Genomic DNA, 21,978 nt, shown 5'->3' with positions numbered 1-21,978 from the left:
CTTCCTCCAAAATGAAAGTACACCTAAGGATGGCATGGAGTCCTCTTTTTCTTTCTTTCTTTTTTCTTTCTTTTTTTTTTTACAAGATGGAGTCTCGCACTGTCACCCAGGCTGGAGTGCAATGGTGCGATCTCAGCTCACTGCAACCTCCACCTCTCGGGTTCAAGCAATTCTCCTGCCTCAGCCTCCTGAGTGGCTCAGATTGCAGGTGCATGCCACCATGCCCGGCTAATTTTTGTATTTTTGTATTTTTTGTATTTTTGTATTTCTTAGTAGAGACGGGGTTTCACCATGTTGGCCAGCTGGTCTCAAACTCCTGACCTCAGGTGATCCGCCCGCCTTGGCCTCCCAAAGTGCTGGGGTTACAGGCGTGAGCCCCCGCACCCAGCCAGGCTGGCACAGAGTCCTCTTACCTCTGCAGTAAGATGTGGAGTTAACACATTGTTCCACATTTCTTTCTTTCCTTTCATTCCTTCTTTCCTTCTTCCTTCCTTCCTTCCTTTCCTTTCTTCCTTCCTTCCTTCCTTTCCGTCCTTTCTGTCCTTTCCGTCCTTTCCTTCCTTCCTTCCTTCCCAGGCTGGAGTGCAGTGGCACCATTTCGGCTCACTGCAACCTCTGCCTCCTGGGTTCAAGCCATTCTTGTGCTTCCTGAGTTAACTGGGTCTTGTTTTTTTGTTTGTTTTTTGTTTGTTTGTTTGTTTTTTTGAGACGGAATTTTGCTCTCGTTGCCCAGGCTGGAGTTCAATGGCACGATCTCAGCTCACTGCAACCTCCTCCTCCCGGGTTCAAGTGATTCTCCTACCTCAGCCTCCCTAGTAGCTGGAATTACAAGCAAGCGCCACTACGCCTGGCTAATTTTGTATTTTTAGTAGAGATGGGGTTTCTCCATGTTGGTCAGGCTGGTCTTGAACTCCTGACCTCAGGTGATCCGCCCGCCTCGGCCTCCCAAAGTCCTGGGATTACAGGTGTGAGCCACTGTGCTCAGCCTTTTTTTTTTTCTTTTTTAACTTTTATTTTAGATTCCAGAGGTGCATGTGCAGGTTTGTTACAACGGTATGTTGTGTGATGCTGAAGTATGGGTTATGATTGAACCCATGACCCAGGTAGTGAGCATAGTACCCAATAGGCACTTTTTCAGTCATTCCCCTTCTCCCTCTCTCCCACTTACAGTAATACCCAGTGTCTGTCATTCCCATCTTTATGTCCATGAGTACCCAGTGTTTAGCTTCCACTTATAAGTGAGAACATGCAGTGTTTGGTTTTCTGTTTCTGTGTTCTTTCACTTACTGTAACGGCCTCCAGATGCATCTATGTTACTGCAGAGGACGTGACTTCATTCTGTTTTATGGCTGTGTAGTATTCTGTGGCATTCCACCTGTTTCCACCCATTTTCTCCTCACCACCACCTTGTCAGTTAGGTGGCATGATCACCACCACCTTGTCAGTTAGGTGGCATGATCACCACCACTTTATTACTAAAACACCAGGGTTCCATCCAGGTCTTGCTGCTTGCGGCACAGAAAGTCAATCACCTAGATGATGAGTATTGCCCAGGAGGAAGGCTTTAATCAGGTGCTGCAGCACAGGAGATGGGAGCTTAGCCTCAAATCCATCTCTATCTCCCTAACTGACTAAAACTAGGGGTTTATGTAGCAGGTAAGAAATGTAACAATGTGTACAAAAACAGGAACTAGAGAGGAGCTAGGAAGCAATCATCTCATTGAGGGGTCAGGCGTCTCATAGTCTGGTTGTGGTGATCTGGTGAGTTTCAGTAATTTGATACTTTTTGGGAGGCCTGAGGGATCCTTTCCTGAGGAAGCAATTCAAATAAAACAAATAGAAATTTCAAGCTTTAAGACCAGAAGGGACAATTTATGTGTTTATCCAAAACAACTGTCTATGGGACTACTGGGTAATTTCAATTTCATACATGTAGGGACTGAGGCTGGAGAGGCCACTGCTGCACTCTCAACCCCACCCACTGCAGAATCCCAGAGGTATTTCTTTCTTGTTTTTCTGAAATGTTGTGGTCATCTCGTGTTGTTCTGTCCCCATGACATTTCAGAGGAAAGAGGAAGAGGAGAGGAAGCGAGGAGAAGAGCAGATTCGCCTCCAGGAAGAGCAGAGGGCAAAGGAGCTCTACTGGACCCTGAAGCAGGCTCAGCTGCATTGCCAAGCCAGTGAGAAAGAGGAGCGAGAGTGGGAAGAACAGTGTGAGTAGAGCTTGTGCCTCAGGCAGGGAGACCAGTTGTGCCTCCCCACCTACCTCCTCCCACTGCTGATTTGCTCAGTCGTCATTTCTGTTCACTCAGCCACCCCATCAGCCTTTACTGGGGCCCGTCTGTGTGCTCAGTCCTGCTAAGAATTTAGAGGGTAAGTTAGGCTTCATCCTTGAAGAGCTTACCTGCCTGTTCGGGATATTTCTTTTTTTGTTGTTGCTGTTCTTTTTTGAGACAGAGTCTTGCCCTGTCACCCAGGCTGGAGTGCAATGGTGAGATCTTGGCTCACTGCACGTTCCGCCTCCCAGGTTCAAGTGATTCCCCTGCCTCAGCCTCCCGAGTAGCTGGGATTCCAGGTGCCCGCCACCATGCCCAGCTAATTTTCGTATTTTTAGCAGAGACGGGGTTTCACCAGTCTCTACTGGTGACCAGGCTGATCTCAAACTCCTGACCTCAGGTGATCCACCCACCTTGGCCTCCCAAAGTATTGGGATTACAGGCGTGAGCCACCACGCCTGGCCAGGGATATTTCTTGTATTAAAAAAATAAAAGCCTAGCCTGGGCAATATGAGACCCTGTCACTACAAAAAAATAAAAAGTATTAGCTAGGCATGGTGGTGGCATGCACCTGTAGTTCTGGCTACTCGGGAGGCTGAGGTGGGAGGATTGCTTGAGCCCAGGAGGTTGAGGCTGCGGTGAGCCATGATTGTGCCACAGCACTGCAGCCTGGGTAACAGGATGTGACCTTGTCTCATATTCTACCTTTACTGAGTTGCCAATAATTTCCTGGCTCTGTGCTAAGCCCTGGGGATCCAGGGATGAGGAATCACAGTCCTCATCCTGTAGAAACTCATCAAGAAGAGCAGCAGACAGATACATAGACTAAGGGCTTGGAGGGAGGACGTGGCACATACAACGTGGTTGTCCTAGTGGGTCTCCAGAAGGGGTGTCATGAAGTGAGGCTTGCTGGTGACACAGGAATAAGCAAAAAGACTGGGAAGGGGACTTAGGTGGAGGCTCCAGCATGGGCAAAGGCTTGGTGACAAAGGAACATGTCATGCCTAGGAAGTGTGGGGTGGTGAGAGTTTGGGGAGTGTCAGGTTGGTGAGAAGCTAGGTGGGAAAGGGGAGGTGGAGCTAAGTTTAGAGGGCGGTGCTTATGTGCCTGGGATTTGTTTTATTTGGGTATGCAGGCCCAGAAATGAGGCTTGTAAAGGAAGATGTTTTTACTCACAGGTCCCTAGAGACAGGAGACACGGCAGGCCATGCAGGGCCACATGGGGAAGCGCCAGGGTGGGTCAGGAGGCAGAGGGAGTGGGGGAAAACATGGGCAAAAACATGGGCAAGAGTGTTTACTGTGATTTCCTGGGGAAGGGGAAGGGGAGGCAGGCTAGGCAGGCTTAGGATTGTCCAGTGTAAATAACTAAAGTGAGCTCTTGGGTGTAGGGGCTATCTCTAGTTTTGCATCACCTGGCTGTGGGGTGATTAAGGCAGGGAGACAGTGGCTCAGAGTGTGAAAGCCCAACAAGGGAGGTAGTTGTGGGATGGGCTTCCGATTGAATGGTTTGCATATGAAGGTGCACTTGCAGGCAAGCCCTTTACTGTCCCTAGGAATTGGCTATTCCTGGGAGGGGCAATCTCTCCAGAATCAGAAAGGCCTCAGATGTCAAAAAATCAGAAAATACAGAAAATGAAAAGGCATGATTAATACACGTGGACAGTGGGAAACTCCCAAAGGCGAGTGACATGATCTGGCAGGGTTTTGGGAAGAGAGCAAGGAGGCTGTTGTGATGGTACGCTTGAGTGATGATTGCAACTGGGGCCATACGGGGAGAGCAGAGATGTGAGGTGTCTTCTACTGGCCAGCCTTCTGGTCCTATCTTATGCCAGATTCATTAAATAGACTTGAAAATGGAGATACAACTTACATGCCATAAAATTTAGCCTTTTAAAGTGTACAAGAGTATACTAGTGGTTTTTAGTATACTCAAAAAGTTGTGCAATCATTGCCACTATCTAATTCCAGAATATTTCTATCACTTCAAAAAGAAACTCTGTATCGATTAGCAGTTACTCCTCCCCCCACCATATCCCTGGAAGTTACTCATCAATTTCTGTCTCTAGATTTGCCTATGATGGACATTTTATATAAATAGCATCATACATTATGTAGCTTTTGATATCTGACTTCCCTTAGCGCAATGTTTTCAAGGTCCATTCATGTTGTAGCAGATATCATTCCTTCCGTTTCATGGTTAATAATATTCTAATGTACGCATATACCACATTGTTGTTCATCCACTTAACAGTTGAACATTTGGGTGGTTTTCACTTTTTGGCTATTTTGAATAATGTTGCTATGAACATTTGTGTACAAGTTTTTGTGTGGGCCGGGCGCGGTGGCTCAAGCCTGTAATCCCAGCACTTTGGGAGGCCGAGACGGGCGGATCACGCGGTCAGGAGATCGAGACCATCCTGGCTAACACGGTGAAACCCCGTCTCTACTAAAAATACAAAAAAAAAAAAAAAAAAAAAAACTAGCCGGGCGAGGTGGCGGGCGCCTGTAGTCCCAGCTACTCCGGAGGCTGAGGCAGGAGAATGGCGTAAACCCGGGAGGCGGAGCTTGCAATGAGCTGAGATCCGGCCACTGCACTCCAGCCCGGGCTACAGAGCAAGACTCCGTCTCAAAAAAAAAAAAAAAAAAAAAAAAAAAAAGTTTTTGTGTGAACATATATTTTCAATTCTCTTGAGTATTACCTATATGCCTAGGAGTGGAATTTCTGGGTCATATGGTATCTTACTCTTCTATTTCTATAACTGAGTATCTGAGACTGAGTGACTTACAAAGAAAATAAATTTATTTCTTATGGTTCTGGAGGCTGGGAAGTCCGAGGTTGAGGGGCTGCATCTGGTAAGGGCCTTCCTGCTAGTGGCGACTCTTCAGAGTCCTGAGGCAGTGGAGGGCATCACATGGAGATGGAAGGTACACTAACAGCCAAACTGGCTTTTTTTTTTTTCTGAGTCGGGGTCTTGCTCGTCACCCAGACTGGAGTGCAGTGGCGTGATCTCAACTCACTGCAACCTCTCTCTCCCAGGCTCAAGCGATTCTCCTGCCTCAGCCTCCCTAGTAGCTGGGATTACAGGTGGGTGCCACCACACCTGGCTAATTTATGTAATTTTAGTGGAGACAGGGTTTCATCATGTTGGTCAGGCTGGTCTGGAACTCCTGACCTCAGGTGATCCACCTGCCTCGGCCTCCCTAAAATGTTGGGATTACAGGTGTAAGCCACCATGCCCGGCCCAAACCGGCTTTTATATAGGCCTGCTCTCTTGATAGCTAACCAACTCCCATGATAACCCATTAATACATTAATCCATGAAAGGATTAATCCATTCTTGAAGGCAGAGTCCTCATTATCCAATCATCTCTTAAAGGTCTCACCTCTTAACTGCCACGCTGTTTTCCAAAGTGACTGCACCATTTTATGTCCTTACCAGCAATGTATGAGGGATCTAATTCCTCGGCATCCTTGACAACCCTTGTAATCTTTTGTATTTTTTATTATGAAAGCCTTTCTAGTGTGTGTGAAGTGACATCTCATTGTGGTTTTTATTTGCATTTCCCTAATGACTAATGATGTTGAACATTTAAAAAATGTGCTTTATGGCTGTTTATATATCATCTTTGGAGAAATGTCTATTCCAATTCTTTACCCATTTTTGAATTTTTGTTGTTGAGTTGCAAGAGTTCATTGTATATTTTGGATATTAATTTCTTGTCAGAGATATGGTTTATAAATATTTTCTCCTATTCTTTGGGCTGTCTTTTCACTTTCTTGATAGTCCTTTGAAGTACAAAAATTTTTAATTTTGATGAAGTTCAATTTATCCATTTTTTTGGTTGTTTATGATTTGTGTCTTATCTAGGAAACTATTGCCTAATCCAAGGAAGGTCACACTGGCTTGCACCTCTCTTTGTTCTAAGAGATTTATAGTTCTAGCCCTTACATTTAGGTCTTTGATCCATTCTGAGTTAATTTTTATGTGAGGTAGGTTTCCTACTTAATTTTTTTTCATATCGCCATCCAAGTTCAAGCACCATCTGTTGGACAGACTATTCTTTCTCCATTGGATGGTATTGGAACTCTTGTTGAAAATCAATTCACCAAAAATATGTCTGTTTCTGTACTCTCTCGCTCTCTCTTTTTTTTTTTTTTTTTTTTGAGACAGGGTCTCACTCTGTCACCGAGGCTGGAGTACAGTGGTGTGATCTCAGCTCACTGCAACCTCTGCCCCATGGGCTCAAATGTCTATCCTCCTGTTATGCCCAGACTGTTTGTTCCCCAAAGAAGACCACCAGAGTCCAGAGTCAAAGCCAAGCGGCAAGGATCTTTACTACAAGTTCGAACCTGGTCCCTCCTTTACACAGTATACAAGAGGGCCCCGAACAATGCGAGCGTTTGCTTTTTATAGCCCGAAAGTTGCAGGGGAACAAAGAAATTCTTTTGGCTCCTGCGCTTTCAGTAACCTTGAACGGCTGTCCCCTTATCGGAGACTTTCCAGGTGGTGTTTGTACTGGGCTCAGGGAGTTTGAGAGATATATGGTGGTGGGATGGGAGGATGGGATGTGTTTGTGCTAGGCTCAGGGAGTTTTTAGCCCGGGGCTGAGGAATGTGCCCAGCTCCTTTCACTCCCACTTCAGCCTCCTGAGTAGCTGGACCACAGGCATGCACCACCATGCCCGGGTTTGTTTTTTTTTTCGTATTTTTATTAGAGACAGGGTCTTGCCATGTTGCCTAGTCTGGTCTCGAACTCCTGAGCTCAAGCAATCTGCCTGCCTTGGCCTCCCTAAGTGCTGGCATTACAGGCGTCAGCCACCGTGCCTGGCCTGTTTCTGTACTCTCAATTCTGTTCCATTGATTTATATGTCTGTTTCTTATGCCAGTATGACATAGTCTTGATTACTGTAGCTTTGTTGTACATTTTGAAATTGGGCAGTTATTAGACCTCCGTGTTTGTTCTTCTTTTTCACGATTATTTTGGTTATTCTGAGTCCTTTGTATTTCCATTTCCATTTTAGAATCAGCTTGTCAATTGTTGCAATAAAGGTAGCTGGAATTTTGATAGTGATTACATTAAATCTGTAGACCAATTTGGAGAATATTGCCATCTTAACAATATGCAGTCTTCCAATTCATGATCACAGAATGTCTTTCCATTTATCCAAGTCTTTAAAAATTTATTTATTTATTTATTTATTTTGAGACCGACTCTCGCTTTGTCGCACAGGCTGGAGTCCAGTGCTGCAATCTCGGCTCACTGCAAGGTCTGCCTCCCGGGTTCACGCCATTCTCCTGCTTCAGCCTCCCTAGTAGCTGGGACTACAGGCATCCACCACCACATCCAGTTAATTTTTTTGCATTTTTAATAGAGACTGGGTTTCACTGTGTTAGCCAGGATGGTCTCGATCTCCTGACCTCATGATCCGCCCACCTCGGCCTCCCAAAGTGCTGGGATTACAGGCGTGAGCCACCACGCCCGGTGTAAAAATCGTTTTCAATAATATTTTATGGTTTTCGGTGTAGAAGCCTTGCCTTTGTTTTGCTAAGTTTATTCCTAATTGCATATTCCTTCTGATGCTATTGTAAATAGAATAGTTTTCTTAGTTTCATTTTTGGGTTATTTATTGCTAGTGCACAGAAATGCAATTGACTTTTGTATATTGATCTTGTATCCTGTAACCTTACTAACCTTGTTTATTAGCTGGAATGTATATTTTTGTGTTCCTTATGATTTTCTACATACAGGATAATTTCATGTGCAGATAGAGATAGTTCTTCCTTTCCAGTCTGGATTCCTTTTATTTTGTTTTCTTACCTAATTGCTCTGGCTAGAACTTCCAATACTATGTTGAATGGAAGTTGCAAAAGGCATCCCTCTCTTGTTTCTGATCTTAGAAGTAAATTTTTAGTCTTTCACTATTTTGTTTTGTTTTGTTTTTTTGAGACAAGATCTCACTTTGTCACTCAGGCTGGAGTGCAGTGGCATTATCTTAGCTTAGTGCAGCCTCAACTGCCTGGGCTCAAGTGATCCTCCTACCTCAGTTTCCTGAGTAGCTGAAACTATAGATGCACACCACCACATCTGGCTAATTTTTATATTTTTTTAGTGATGGGGTTTTGCCATGTTGCCCAGGCTGGTCTTAAACTCCTGAGCTCAAGAAGTCTGTCCACCTCGACCTCCCAAAGTTCTGGGATTACAGATGTTAGCTACCATTTAATATGATGTTAGCTGTGGGTTTTCATACAGAACCTTGGGTTGAGGAAGTTCCATGCTTTCTTAGATTGTTGGGTGTTTTCATGATGAAAGGTGTTGGATTTTGTCAAATGCTTGTTCTGCATCTGTTGAGATGATCATATGTTTTTTGTTCTTTATTCTATTAACACGGTGCATGCCATGGCTGAGTTTCATATACTGAGCTAGTCTCACATTCCTGGGATAAATCCCACTTCTTTATAGCGTATAATCCTGTTTATATGTTGCTAGATTCCATTTGCTACTATTTTGTTGAGGATTTTTGCATCTGTATTCATAAGGGATATTGGTCTGCAGTTTTATTTTCTTTGATGTTTTTGTCTGGTTGTGGTATCAGGGTAATACTAGCACAAGCTGGAAAGCACAAGTTGGAAAGCACAAGTTGGAAAGTGTTCATTCCTCTTCTATTTCTCATGATGAACTTGTAAAGAGGAATTAATTTTCCTTGAAACATTTAGTATAACTCACTAGTGAAGACATCTTACGCTTCGGGTTTCTTTGTGGGAATTTTTTTTGATTACGAATTTAGTCTCTTCACTTGTTATGAACCTTTTTCTCTTGAATAAATGCTTCTTGAATTCCTGTAAGCCTTTGGTTAATTTCTAACAATCTGAGAAAGTTGGTTCTGAGGATTTTCCAGTGTTTTCATTGTTTTATGGTGGAGAGGATTTTCAGAGGTCCTTAATTCACCTTTTCCACTGATACGTTTTTAAGTTGACATATAATTAATTTGGTGCCAGTCCTAAAACACCCAGAACTTCTGGGACAAATTTGGGGCCATAACTGGGCAGTTGGGAAGGTGCATGGGTGGAAAGTATTTAATTTTGTGTTGAATCTTTTTTTATTCCAAGTGACCTAGCATGTAATCAAATGCTGGAAAAGGAATAAACCAAACAGAATCTAAAAAAAAAATTAAAATTTAAAATTTAATTTTTATTTTGTACAATTTTTGCACCATGAGGCAGTTGCAAATTTTAAGACACCAGTGTTCCTTTTGCTTCTCAGCATTGATGTCCTCAGTCAGATTTTCCTAGGTCTCTTGGGCCCTGGCAGACAGAAGGCTGTGTGCCCAAGCCCAGAGCAGAGATTATCCTGTATGTAGATGTCTCAGAGTAGCAATGCCAGCACAGTGCAGTGCAAACTTCATCTCTCAACCAGGCCTTCTGTTTCTCTCTCCTAGGGACTTACTGTTGTATTTACAAAAGAGCTTGAAAACTGGGCTGTCTTTGCTCTCCAAACTCCCTTATGGCTGTTGTTTTCACACATGTTTATGCTGAAGCCCATCGGGTAAAGAAGGTGTGAGCAGCTGGCTCAGGTGAGGAGAGTGAGGGGCCCATGGTCCCTGGCCCCCTGAATCCTCCCCACATCCTGTGGCTTCAGGGACCCCTCTGTGAAACCCTTTGGGCTGTGTGTAATATATTTTCAACACTATTGCCCTGGCCTAGTGGCTGCCTTTAGCTTGAGAATTTTTTTTCTATTAAGGACAGTTCCCTTCCTACCTGAGTGACTGCTGCACTCAGAAGCTCTTTGAATCTATGAAAGCCTAAGAGATTGTGCTATCCACATAGAGCCAAATCTCAGGCCCACCCCAGCAGTGTAAGCGGGGGCCAGACTCCTCTGTCCTCTCCTCCTGGAGCACCAGAGTGGCGAGTCCACCCAGTTCTTCAATTTCTGCTTAATAGCGTGTTCAGGGAGTAGTACTGTCGTTGGTTTGTGGGAGGTGCAAAATGATTGGTTCCCTCTATTTGGAACAAGAATGGAATCACACTATGGAAAGCATGTGTATGCAGTTGAAATTACAGTGGGATTTTGCTTTTAAGTCTCAATTCCTTGTTACTTGGGTATTGGCGTGCCCTTGGGCTGGGGAGTGGAAATGTGGGTGGGGTCTGTTTGTATTCAGGACCATGCCTCCTTTTCTCTGTTGACTACTTCCAGCCTTGGGACCTGTTTCACTGTTACTTCTTCCTTTGGGAGTTAAAATTATACAAGTGCAACATTGTGGTCAAAGCTCATTTTTTGTCTGGGGCAGGCTCCTAGGCGATGCCTCAGGGGCATATGCTCAGGAGAGAATGTTCCCCTTGCTTATTGATAACGGCTGGGCAGCTGCTGTTGAACTGTTTCATGCCCATTCACACGTAGGTTGGAGTTGTTTTAAGAATTGCCAAATATTGCTAAAAACTGTGCCCTCACTAAATTCATCTGAATGCCCCAAACCCTGAGAGTTCACAAAGCCTTAGGACATTCATTCTCATGAGCCGGGAACAGCCTCACAGCAGAGCATTGGCATTCCTATTGTATTGATAAGGAAACTCAGGCTCAGACTCAGTAGGGAGGTCGGGGCATCAGGCACAAATGAAGGCTTTTCTTTTTCCTTACTTTTGGCCTAGTGTTCTGGCCTGCAGCTTAGGTATCTCGAAAAGCAGCCTGTAGGAGGGATGTCTTTGGTCATCGGCCTCACAGGCCTCCGGTGGTCCATGCACAGGAAGTTCTTCATGGGTTCCGTCCTGTGGAGTCTCTTAAACATACTGCTGGGCATTCCCAGGACTGCCGAGGGGTGGCTGAGGTTGCGGGAACACTAAGCAGACATTACATTCTATAACAAGTTTGTTTGAAATGACAGAATAAAGGCAGATGGAGGCTCTATCTTTACTGAAGCTCAGTGCTGGTGGTAGCTCAACATTGATCTTACTCACTGAACGTTTCCCTGCAATGCTTCCTCCTGCCGCTTGGGGGATATGCTTGTCATTTGCACCCAGTAAGACTGAGGAGCAAAAGTATATGCTTGGCCTTGGGTATCCTTGGGTTCTGCATCTGCAGATTCACTCAACCTTTGACAGCAAATATTTGGAAAAAACCAACAATAACAACATGACAATAAAAACAAAAATAAAAATACAGCATAGAAACTATTTACATAGCATTCATATTGTATTAAGTATGATAAGTAATCCAGAGCTGATTTAAAGTATATGGGAGGGTGTGCCTAGGCTATAGGCAAACACTACACCATTTTATAAAAGGGGCTCAAGCATTCGCAGATTTTGGTATTCATGAGAGATGGGGAATGGAGGAGGGGTTTCCTTGAACCAATCCCCTGAGGATGCCGAGGGACAACTATACATCAGTTGAGCTCCTACTGTATGCCAACCATTGTGTTAGACATATTTCCTCCCCTCAAAAATCTCAGCCTGGAAGAAGAGCCTTACATGCCTGAGTTACAGTTCAATAGGTAGATGTGCCAACATAGGTTTGTATAAAATACATGGGGAGGCTGGGCACAATGACTCATCCCTGTAATGCCACGACTTTGGGAGGTTGAGGCAGGCAGATCACCTGAGGTCAGGAGTTCGAGACCAGCCTGGCCAACATGGTGAAACTCCATCTGTACTAAAAATACAAAAATTAGCCAGGTGTGGCTGTGTGCACTTGCAATCCCAGCTACTCGGGAGGCTGAGGCAGGAGAATTGCTTGAGCCCGGGAGGTGGAGGTTGTGGTGAGCTGAGATTGTGCCATCGTACCCCAACCTGGGCAACAGAGCGAGACTCCATCTCAAAAATAAATAAAATAAAATAAAATATATGGGGAGAGAGTGAATCCCTTTCTGAAGGGAGAGCATTTGGAAAGGCTCTGCAGAGGAAATGGCATTTGGTTCAGGGAAAATGGGTGGGCGAAGAAGGTGGGACAGGGTGTCATAGCAGAGCAAAGCAAGGTCATTGTGTGCATAGGTCATGGTACGTGTTGCAGTGTGGTGGCAGCCTGGGGTTCCAGTGATGAAAAATGAGGCTAGAAAGATAAGATGAGAAAGTTAAAAAAGAATTCATTCATTTAAATTCAGGACAAAAGAAGAGGCAGATGGAAAGAGGAGGCAGAGCAAAGGTTTATACTGACAAAAAATCATGAACCATTACAAAGCGGTCACCAGAGGCTACTGCAGTGTGTGGGAAGGAGCACTGGACTGGGAGTCCTGTCCTAGCTCTGCCCACTTACTAGTGTGACCTTGAGCAAACTCTTGCTCCATTGCTCAGTTTCCTCATTTGTAAAATGGGGTTAATTATGTTGAGCTGAGGACTTTTGGGAGGGTGAAATGAGAGAGAGGAAGTAACGGTGCTTTCTAAGTTGTAAACGTCTGTGTTCATGAAGTGCTCTTCTGTTTTAGCTACACAATGGGATGGAAAGTTAAGAGCGGGGCTGGTTTCCCATTAGGGATGGAGAATGGAAATCGTCTGGCCCAGGAGCTGCTTGATTGCGCATTAATGTTCTGTGTGGCAACTGAAAATGGGAAAGCCTCTGAAAAACAAAGAAGATGTGATCATTCAGGCCCCGTGGTTTTAGTTCCTCACCTTAGCCTTTCTGAAAGAATGATGAGTTAAACTCCAGAGCCTGTCATTCAAATCCAACAAAACCATTCTGCACTCAATTAATTTAATATGAAAGATATAGTGGGCCATTAATCTATGGGGGAGCAGCAGTTTTTGATAAAACATCCAAATTAAATTCTCCAAGTTAGAAAAAAAGGAAATTATCCCATTTAGTATCACTTGAATACCGTTAGTTATTCAGTTCAACAGAGAATTCAGTCAGTTATTCAGCAGAGCTCTGGCTTCTGAGACTCTGAATACATCAGGCAGAGAAATTCATTTCATAGTTTTTCAACTGTGAACTTGTAGGAGTGTGGAGTTAGATAACATCTAGTTGCCCAGAGATTTAGAGATGAGCCAGCCTGACTTGAGAAATGATATTATTTGTAAAAACTGGACATTTGTCATTGCTGCAGTTACTAGGTTAGATTTTGGAGGATTTTGGATAGGATACTAGGTTAGATTAAGCAGGATTTTGGAGTCATTAGAGGGACTTGTGTTCACCTCTGCCTCCTTGACCTGTGTCATTCTGGTTGTGGCCTTTAACCAACAATCTGCACACTGGTTGTCTCGCTTCTTGCCAGGTTGTTGACAGAGCGGAGTGGGAAATGTGGGCTCAGGCCCAGCTTGGGGTCCAGTGATGTGGGTTCCATTCCCTTTCCTCTTAAGAGTGTGCACCAGAGTCGGGGTCAGTGATACTAAACTGCTGTAGGCTTGAGACAGGTAGAGCTGGAAGGGGCTTATAGGGGTAGAGTCTGGACTGGGAGTGGAGTGGGCACAGTAGAATTTTGGGCTGGGAGGACAGCTGAAGGAGAAGACAGACGAAAGGCTTTCTCTATCCCTTCATGGGAATGGGACATCGTGCAGTTTCTCCTTGGACATAGCTGGCTTGAAGTGCTCCTTAAACTCTAGGTGGCACATATTTTTGGTATTATAACTTGGAATAATGCTAGCCTGAGCTGCCATGTGGCCGATTCGTGTCCTGCTTAGGGTCCTCTTTCCTCTTGAATTGCTCAGGAATCTCTGGGGGCTTTATGGTTCCCCAAGCTCGGTCATTACAACATTCATAGGGGTGTGAAGTGCTCTGGTCTTAAGGAACTCCTGCAGTGGCTCCTGGAGGCCACAGGGGGTCACTGTTGGCAGCCATCAGGCATTGCTCGCAGGGTTCAGGACCACAGGAGTGGTTGGCTGCCGACCTCAGAAGCCTCAGATAAGGGTTGAGAGAGCCCTATCTCTAGGCCCAAGTTTAGCTGTGGTCGAACTTTGCTTACCTCATCTTGAGTGCCAAGCCCATTCTTCCACCAAGGGACCATGGCTCCAGCAGGCCGAGTCACAAAAGGCCTGTGTGATTCCCTTCAGCACCTCGGCTGCCTGTTTTCCCTCCCCAGGGGTCTGAGGCTTTTCCTACTCGTACTTGTTTTTTCCATTCTCTGACAGGAGCCTGTGACTCCACACATCCCCTCCGCTCTCACATCACTTCCCCACCTCCACCCAGGGACGGACTCTTTCTAAAGGCGCCATTTCAGCCTCTTTATCTCACAGCAAACACGACAATAACAGACAATATTTAATAAACCTAGCCCATGCCAGGGCTTTTCAAGCCTGCTATGTACTGTCCCATGTACGTCTCAGAGCAACTCAGTCAGGCCCCCACTTTATAGGCAAGGAAAGAAGGTGTAGATAAGGTAATTCAGGTTGCCCAAGATCACACGGAGCAGAATTTAAATACATTCACATTCACATACAATTCAAATCTTTACTGATGCCTTTCCCCATATTATAGGATTATTCATTAATTTTCAGGGACATTGTTCTATTCACACAAGGGATTACTACAAATTAATGTTGCTTTGAAGCATGGAGTTTTTCTGCAGGATGTAACTGGATCATCTGAATTCTGTAGGACACTGAGCTTTTTCGGTCTGGGCAGGGGAGTAGGGTGGGCCTGAGACCTCTGAGCTGACCCGGTTGGTCTGAGTTGGTGAACACGGCTGCACAGAGGCAGGCTTGTAGCTTGGTGGGAGTGTGGTGGAGCTACAGTGCAGAATGATGTGTGGGGGGATGTGTGTGTGTGTTTGTGTGTGCTGGGGAAGGAGCCCACTGAGCTGAGAAAGTAAGGAAAGTAGGCAGGGCACTTCTCAGGGTCTTACCTGGCAGGCCAAGGTGTTTGTATTTTATTCTGTGTGCAGTGGGAGCCACTGAAGGCTTTTGAGGAAGAAAGTGGTAAGATTAGAGCTGGGCTTTAGGAGAATGGGTTTAGTCTTTGTGTGACAAATGGCTCAGGGCCCCACCTGTCTGAATTCCAAAAACCCGGCTCCCTAGTCTGCATATAATTTCCTTCTGCAACCTGCCTGCCTGTCTGTCACTGAATGTCACTGTCTCTCAGGGGCTGTAATCTTCCAAAAGTCATGGTCCTTGTAGGGCACGAGCTTCTAGTTTTTAGTCTGCAGTCAAATGTCTGCAAAGCCCATCCCGGGGCCCCCTGACCTTGTTGGAGCCTTTCGTCACAATACAAGGCAGGTATCATGGTGTTCTTAGGGTCTGGAACTCACAGACCTCCCTTTTGAGTTTCAGAAGCCACAACATATGGATGTCTTCTCAGGGCCACTTGGCAGACACAAGACCCTTCCTTGAAGAACACAAAAAAATGGAAGGCCAGAAGGAGGGGTGTCTGGGAGTCTTGTAACATAAGGAGTGACAAACCACTGAAACCTCAGTTTTCTCTCTGGAACGGCCTCCTGCCTTTTCTTTCTCTGGAAAACTCTTATTGATCTTCCCACACCCAGTCAAATTATTTCCTATGATGTCTGCTGGCTCCCTAGTAGCATGCGAGGCTGCTGCTGCCCCTAAACTCTTGACAGTACTTCATTGGTCTCTTTTTTAAATGCTGCTCACTACTTTCCTCATTATGCTAGAGATATTTGTTGGTCTTATTTTCCCAGCTTGCCTCTGAGTGCGTTGAAAGAAGGATTTCCTTCACTATTATCTCTGTATCCAACTCAGGGCCTAGTGCAGCGCTAAATACTTAATTGAGTTCCATCAGTCATACAAAAATATGTATCACCTGCCGACCGTGTTACTAGAATACAGCAATGAATAGACCAAAGCAGACTCTCCACCTGCCCTCGTGGAGTTCACAGCCTAGTGGATATTCTGCATGGGACACCCATGGGGCCACTTCCATAAATACCTTCTGAGGGACAGACTTCATGCTGCCTTCCTCAGATCTGGGAGATGTTTTGTTCCCAGAAAGCGTTCTTTGACAACTTGTGAAGTAGAAATGCTTTCTTTCAGGAACAGGGCAACTGACCTTTATCCTGTGAATACTAACAGCGCAGTTCTTGGTAGGTGCCTGCTATGCATGTGTTGAGTGGCATTGGAGTAGAAACAGACTAAGATTTTACTCTGAGAAGAGAAGGTGACCCACTGGGGCTGGGGCATTAGCCTGGTACAATTAGAAGAACAAAGCCAGCAAGAGGTTTTTGCAAAATAGTTGGATTTTAGAGGCAGATAGGGGCCTGCCAAGATGCAATGAGACTACAAAATAATTGGTTTTAATTCCAGCATTTGCCTGTAATGGGTTTTGTTCCCTGTCCCACATTTTCCTGGTCCCAGACCTCCCTTTGAGATTTAGAAGCACAGATGTCTTTTCAAGGCCACTTGGCTGAGACAGGACCCTTCCTTGAGGAGCACAAAAAGATGGAAGAGGTCGTGCATGGTGGTTCACTCTTATAACCCCAGTACTTTGGGGAGGCCTAGGTGGGAACAAGAGTTCAAGACTAGGCTGGGTAATATAGTGAAGCCCTGTCTCTACAAAAAATTTAAAAAATTAGATGGGCATAGTGGCGCACACCTGTAGTCTCAGCTACTCAGGAGGCTGAGGTGGGAGGATTGCTTGAGCCTAGGAGGTCGAGGTTGCAGTGAGCTGTGATCGCACCACTGCCCTCCAGCCTGGGTAACAGAATGAGACTTTATCTCAAGAAAATGAATATATATACTTATATTAATACATGTATATGTGAATACAGAGGGCTAGAGAGCTGGGTGTCTTGGAGTCTTGTAAGCTGTTGGAGTTATCAAAAGATCCTCTTCCCCCTCCCCACCCATACACTCACCTACCAGCTGTCAAGGTCATGGGAAACCAAGAAAGGGCTCCAGAACTGGGACACTAGTGTTTCCAACAACTCATCTTGCAGTAGGAGGAAGGATGGTTCCTGGCCTGGTCCGCTTACCCAGTTGGGCAAATTGCTGTCCTTCCTTGGGCCTCAGTTTCCACATGAATAACATGAGGAGGTTGGGCCAGATGGTCTTTCAATGCTTCTTTGTTTTTTAGTAGGAAAGAGCTCTGGTGTCAGATACACAGGGTTTTAAATCGAAGGTAGCTGCTTGAGTGATGGGGCCATGGAGGGGGGAAAGAACTGTGTGGGTTTTAGAGCCGGGCACACCTGGGTTTCTGTCCAGGTTCTGCTCCTTATTAGCTGATTTACTTTGGGCAAGTTACTTAACCTCTCAGAGGCTGGTTTCCTCACCCATAAAGCAGAAATAGTGATGTGCCCTCCCTGGGTGGTTGGGGGAAGTCCCTTAGATAATGCAGGGAAGGCACCAAACCCAGGGCTTGGCACTGTCAATGAGGGTGACGGTGGTGGTGTCTGGAGATGCTGGCCACCTTGACAGGTGAGCTGAGTGGGCAGAGGATTTGAGGAGCTGCTCTGAGCAGGACACTCCCAGGAAGAAATACACAGGGAGATGGAAATTTCCACTCCAAGGTGGCTTGGCCATTCTAGAATGGCGTCACAGGAACAACTAGACAACCCTAAACTGTCAGGGTATCTTTACCTCTGTAGGGACAGGCTTGCTCTAGGGCTGCTGCTAGGGCTGGGCGGGGCCTGCCTGTGATTCTGGGTTCTGAGCTTCCTTGCAGCCAGGTGAATCCTCAGGTTCTTGGACTATTAGGTTGGTGCAAAAGTCACCGCGATTTTTTGCCACTACATTGCAATTACTTTTGCACCAACCGAAATACATCCTGTCCCAGCTGGCCTAGTGCACTGCCTGGGCTGCGGATCTGGGCTAACGCGCTGTCTTCCTGTTTCCAGTGCGCCGGTCAAAGGCGGCTGATGAGGAGAGGAGCCGCCGAGCCCAGCGCGCCCGAGACGAGTACCGACGCCACTCGCTCCGTGCTATCCAGAAGGGCACGGTCGCCGGCCTCAGCTCCATGTTCCGGGAGCTCGGCCAGAGCCATGAGCAGGAGGCAAGACTCTACCACAACCTCCCCGGGCCGGGTCCGCCGCAGCCCCTCGCCCTGCCGGTCAGGTGGGTCGAGGCTCCGCGTTGGCGTGGTTGGGGCAAGGGCCTTGGATTAGGGCATGGGGCACCGGGGTCCCAGTCCCGGTTCTGCCCCAGATTTGCTGTGTAGTTTGGGGCTAGCATTTCCCCTCTGGACCTCAGCCCTAGTCTGGGGTAGGAGAGGGAGGAGAGGTGTGGGAGTTGGAGATTTGTAATAACTTTGGAGTTCTGAGAGCTTTGACCTTTTTTTTTTTTTGAGACGGACTCTTGCTCTGTCGCCCAGGCTGGAGTGCAATGTTGCAATCTCGGCTCACTGCAACCTCTGCCTCCCAGGTTCACGCCATTCTCCTGCCTCAGCCTACGGAGTAGCTGGGACTACAGGTGCCCGCCACCACGCCCGGCTAATTTTTTTGTATTTTTTAGTGGAGACGGGGTTTCACCGTGTTAACCGGGATGGTCTCGATCTCCTGACCTCGTGATCCGGTCGCCTCGGCCTCCCAAAGTACTGGGATTACAGGCCTGAGCCATCGCACCCCTAGGAGCTTTGACCTTTTTAACGTCAAGGATTCCTTTGAGAATCTGAAGAAAGCTGTGTACCTTCTTCCCCCTCAAATTTGCAGATATAAAGACCTAGAATGTTTGCATACAGTTTGAGACTCTAAGGGCCCCAGGCTAAGAACTTGTAATGAGCCCTCAGATGGGTGAAGCATGGCCGGGCAGCCTGGACACAGGGCTTGATGACTCTGAGTCGCAGGCAAGCCGGTTTTTCTCTAAGTGGAATAGTAGGTTTGCAGTTTAGCATGGTTGGATGCCGGCGGGTCCTCACACACATTTGTGTCCCCTAAGGGTTTGCAAGGGCACTTAGATGACTGTCCGAAATTGCCAGGACCAAAGGTTAAGAGGTTGCAGGGAGCCTCTCTTCCCTCTACCCGCCCCCACCTTAGGCCAGCACCAAGGTTTGGCCTCTCTCCTCTTGGGTGCTCCGGTCCCCAGATCATTGCTGAACAACCACTGTCCCCAGGAGGGCCAGAGGCTGGGTGGTGAGCACCTGCCGGCTCCCTTAACCTCAGTAATCTGCAGAAGAGTCCAGTCACCCCCAGATAATGAAGGGGTGTCTGAGTTACTCATAACTTTATTTTCCCTCTGCCTACAGTGTAGGGACAGTTGATGATGTCTTCATTTCTTCCCTCCCACCTTCTCACCCTTTCCTTTCTTGTCAAGTATAAGATTCCCAAACCAGAAGGTTTAAAAAGGTGTACTGAGAAATGGCTGCCTCCCTCTCCCCCTCCGTCTACTCTGTTCCCCCGTCTTCCAGAGGTCACTACTGTTCTTAGTTTTTTATGTATCCGCTCACTTTATTTTTGCAGTTACCGTCATGAAAGGCCTTATTCCTCCTTTTTTTTTTTTTTTGGAGAAAAATTGGCATTTTATGCATGGAGTTCTATACTTTGATTGCTTTCCCTCATTTAACTAGTTTTTAGGAAGGCTTTTCGTATCAATTCTTACATTATCTATTTAGGGTTTTTTTTTGGTTTTTTTTTTACAGGTGCATAGTATTCTACTGCACAGTGTGTTGTAAATTATCTTTTTATTGTGTTGTCTTTTCCTTATTGATATCTAATAACTTCTTACGTAAGATTAGGGAAGAGGATTCTTTTGTCTGTGATAAACATATTTTCTCAGTTTGGCACTTATTTTTTGATTTTCATGATGAAATTTTTTGTTGTGCAGGAATTCTTGATTGTTACAAGGTCAAATTTTCTTGTATATTTTCTTTTTTTTTGAGACAGAGTCTCACTCTGTCTCCCAGACTGGAGTGCAATGGCGCCATCTTGGGTCACTGCAACCTCTGCCTCCCAGGTTCAAGCGATTCTCCTGCCTCAGCCTCCTGAGTAGCTGGGATTACAGGCACGCACCACCATGTCCAGCTAATTTTTGTATTTTTAGTAGAGACAGGGTTTCACCATATTGGTCAGGCTGGTCTCAAACTCCTGACCTCAGGTGACCCACCTGCCTTGGCCTCCCAAAGTGCTGGGATTACAGGTGTGAGCCACTTGCTCCTGGCCTCTTTTATATTTTCTAAATTTGAGGGCATAGTTAGAAAAGCCTTCTCCCCATCTACGCTTTTTAAAACAAACCTAGAAATTTTCCCTCAGGCCCATTTGATGGAGCCACATGGACCATGGTGCAGCCTGGCTCTGGGCTGGCTGTGTGCAGCCAATAGGGGAGCAGTGGCCTCACTCCCGAGTGAGCCTCAAAGGGGACAAGCAGCTGTGCACACAGGGCAGCAGGCCCAGGCAGTGAGAAGGTCCTCCTACCAGCCTCTGTCCTGTGGCGGCCCCATGGGATGGGTCCCTATGGCCTCACTGCTCTCACCTCTCTGGTGCCTGCCAGCACACCTCGTCTGTCTGTGCTGAGGGCAGATGCGTGCCGCTGATGGGAGGACAGGTTCAGATTCAGGAGTGAGGCTTTGGGCCAAGTGGCCTCCTAGAATACACATCTAGTATTTATATGCTTTTTTTGTTTTGAGTTTTGAGTATTTATTATCCTTATTTTAATAAAATTTATTTAATTGTATATTTATTAGATTTAAATTTTTTTAAACAAAATTTGAGACCGAGTCTTGCTCTGTCACCCAGGCTGGAGTGCAGTGGCGGTCCGATCCCAGCTCACTGCAATCTCTGCCTCCCAGGTTCAAGTGATTCTCCTGCGTCAGCCTCCCAAGTAGCTGGGATTGCAGGTGCGCACCATCACACCTGGCTAATTTTTTGTATTTTTAGTAGAGACAGGGTTTGACCATGTTGACCAGGCTGGTCTCGAACTCCTGACCTCAGGTGATCTGCCCACCTCAGCCTTCCAAAGTGCTGGGATTACAGGCATTAGTCACTGTGCCTGGCCTATTACATTTAACTTTTAATGATGGCTATGTTTAACTGGCTTAGAAAATTCCTGAAAATTTAACAGTCAGCTCTTGTGGACCAATACACAAGCTGTTCACATATCTTTTTACCCAGGCCCTACTCTTTACTGCTGGTATGACTTTGGCTAGTAATTTCACTGCTAGAATCTATGCTAAGGAAATTATCTGCAAATTGGAAAAAGTGCAAAGATGATTATCATAGCATTATTAATAATGGCAAAAAGTCAGAAGCAATGTAATTGTTTAAAGTGAATTTGGGTTAAGTCAATTCATTGGAATGTTTTGTGGAACTAAAAGTGACTTCTTTGAAGGCTTTATAACAGGGGAAACGCCATAGATTAGCTGAAAAAGAAAAAAGAAGAAGTGCAAACTATCTAATTTATATAGAATGATCAAAATTTTAAGGTATATAAATGTAGCATTTATGTTCTGGGGGAGTCAGATTCCCTGCTTAGAAACGAATTCAAATCGACTGCTTAGAAACAGAGGGACAAGAGTGTGTGAATTTATTTTTTGCTGTTATATATAACTTCCTATTGCCTTCTAAGGAAAGCGAGTCCTAGAAACTGGAGGAGTTTTTCCCCACCAAGCACAGCTATTTTTTGGGGGATGCAAATGTGGAGGAAGAGGCTGGGTGAAGCAGGCTGCCCTGCACTGCTTAATGAAGAAGAAAGACATTTGAACTTACTGAGAAGGAAGAGTGTGAGGACTGGGAACATAGGCCGGCTGGCTGTAGGGCTGTAGAGGGTAAAGGAAAGTCCAGAGTGGCAGTGAGTGGGAAGACAGGGTGTGGAGGCCAACTCTACCGATGACGGCTGTAAGCTGCGATGTAACCTCACCCTCTGTCCTTCTGACATCTTTTCTCAAATCTACAGTGTCTGCTA

General features: G+C 45.9%; 1 protein-coding gene across 2 annotated transcripts in view; it reads left to right on the top strand.

The window, feature by feature from the left end:
* Positions 1 to 21,978, top strand: part of SH2D4B (SH2 domain containing 4B) — a 111,139-nt gene that overhangs the window by 50,144 nt on the left and 39,017 nt on the right. For both annotated transcript variants that reach the window (XM_050803586.1, XM_050803585.1), the window contains exons 4-5: positions 2,066 to 2,213; positions 17,985 to 18,201. In XM_050803586.1, the coding sequence (XP_050659543.1) occupies positions 2,066 to 2,213; positions 17,985 to 18,201 (365 nt within the window). The remainder of the gene's footprint in view (positions 1 to 2,065; positions 2,214 to 17,984; positions 18,202 to 21,978) is intronic.

The sequence above is a fragment of the Macaca thibetana genome, chromosome 9 (genome assembly GCF_024542745.1).
Source record: "Macaca thibetana thibetana isolate TM-01 chromosome 9, ASM2454274v1, whole genome shotgun sequence".
Lineage (NCBI taxonomy): Eukaryota > Metazoa > Chordata > Mammalia > Primates > Cercopithecidae > Macaca > Macaca thibetana.
This window is presented reverse-complemented; position numbering and strand designations above follow the sequence as displayed.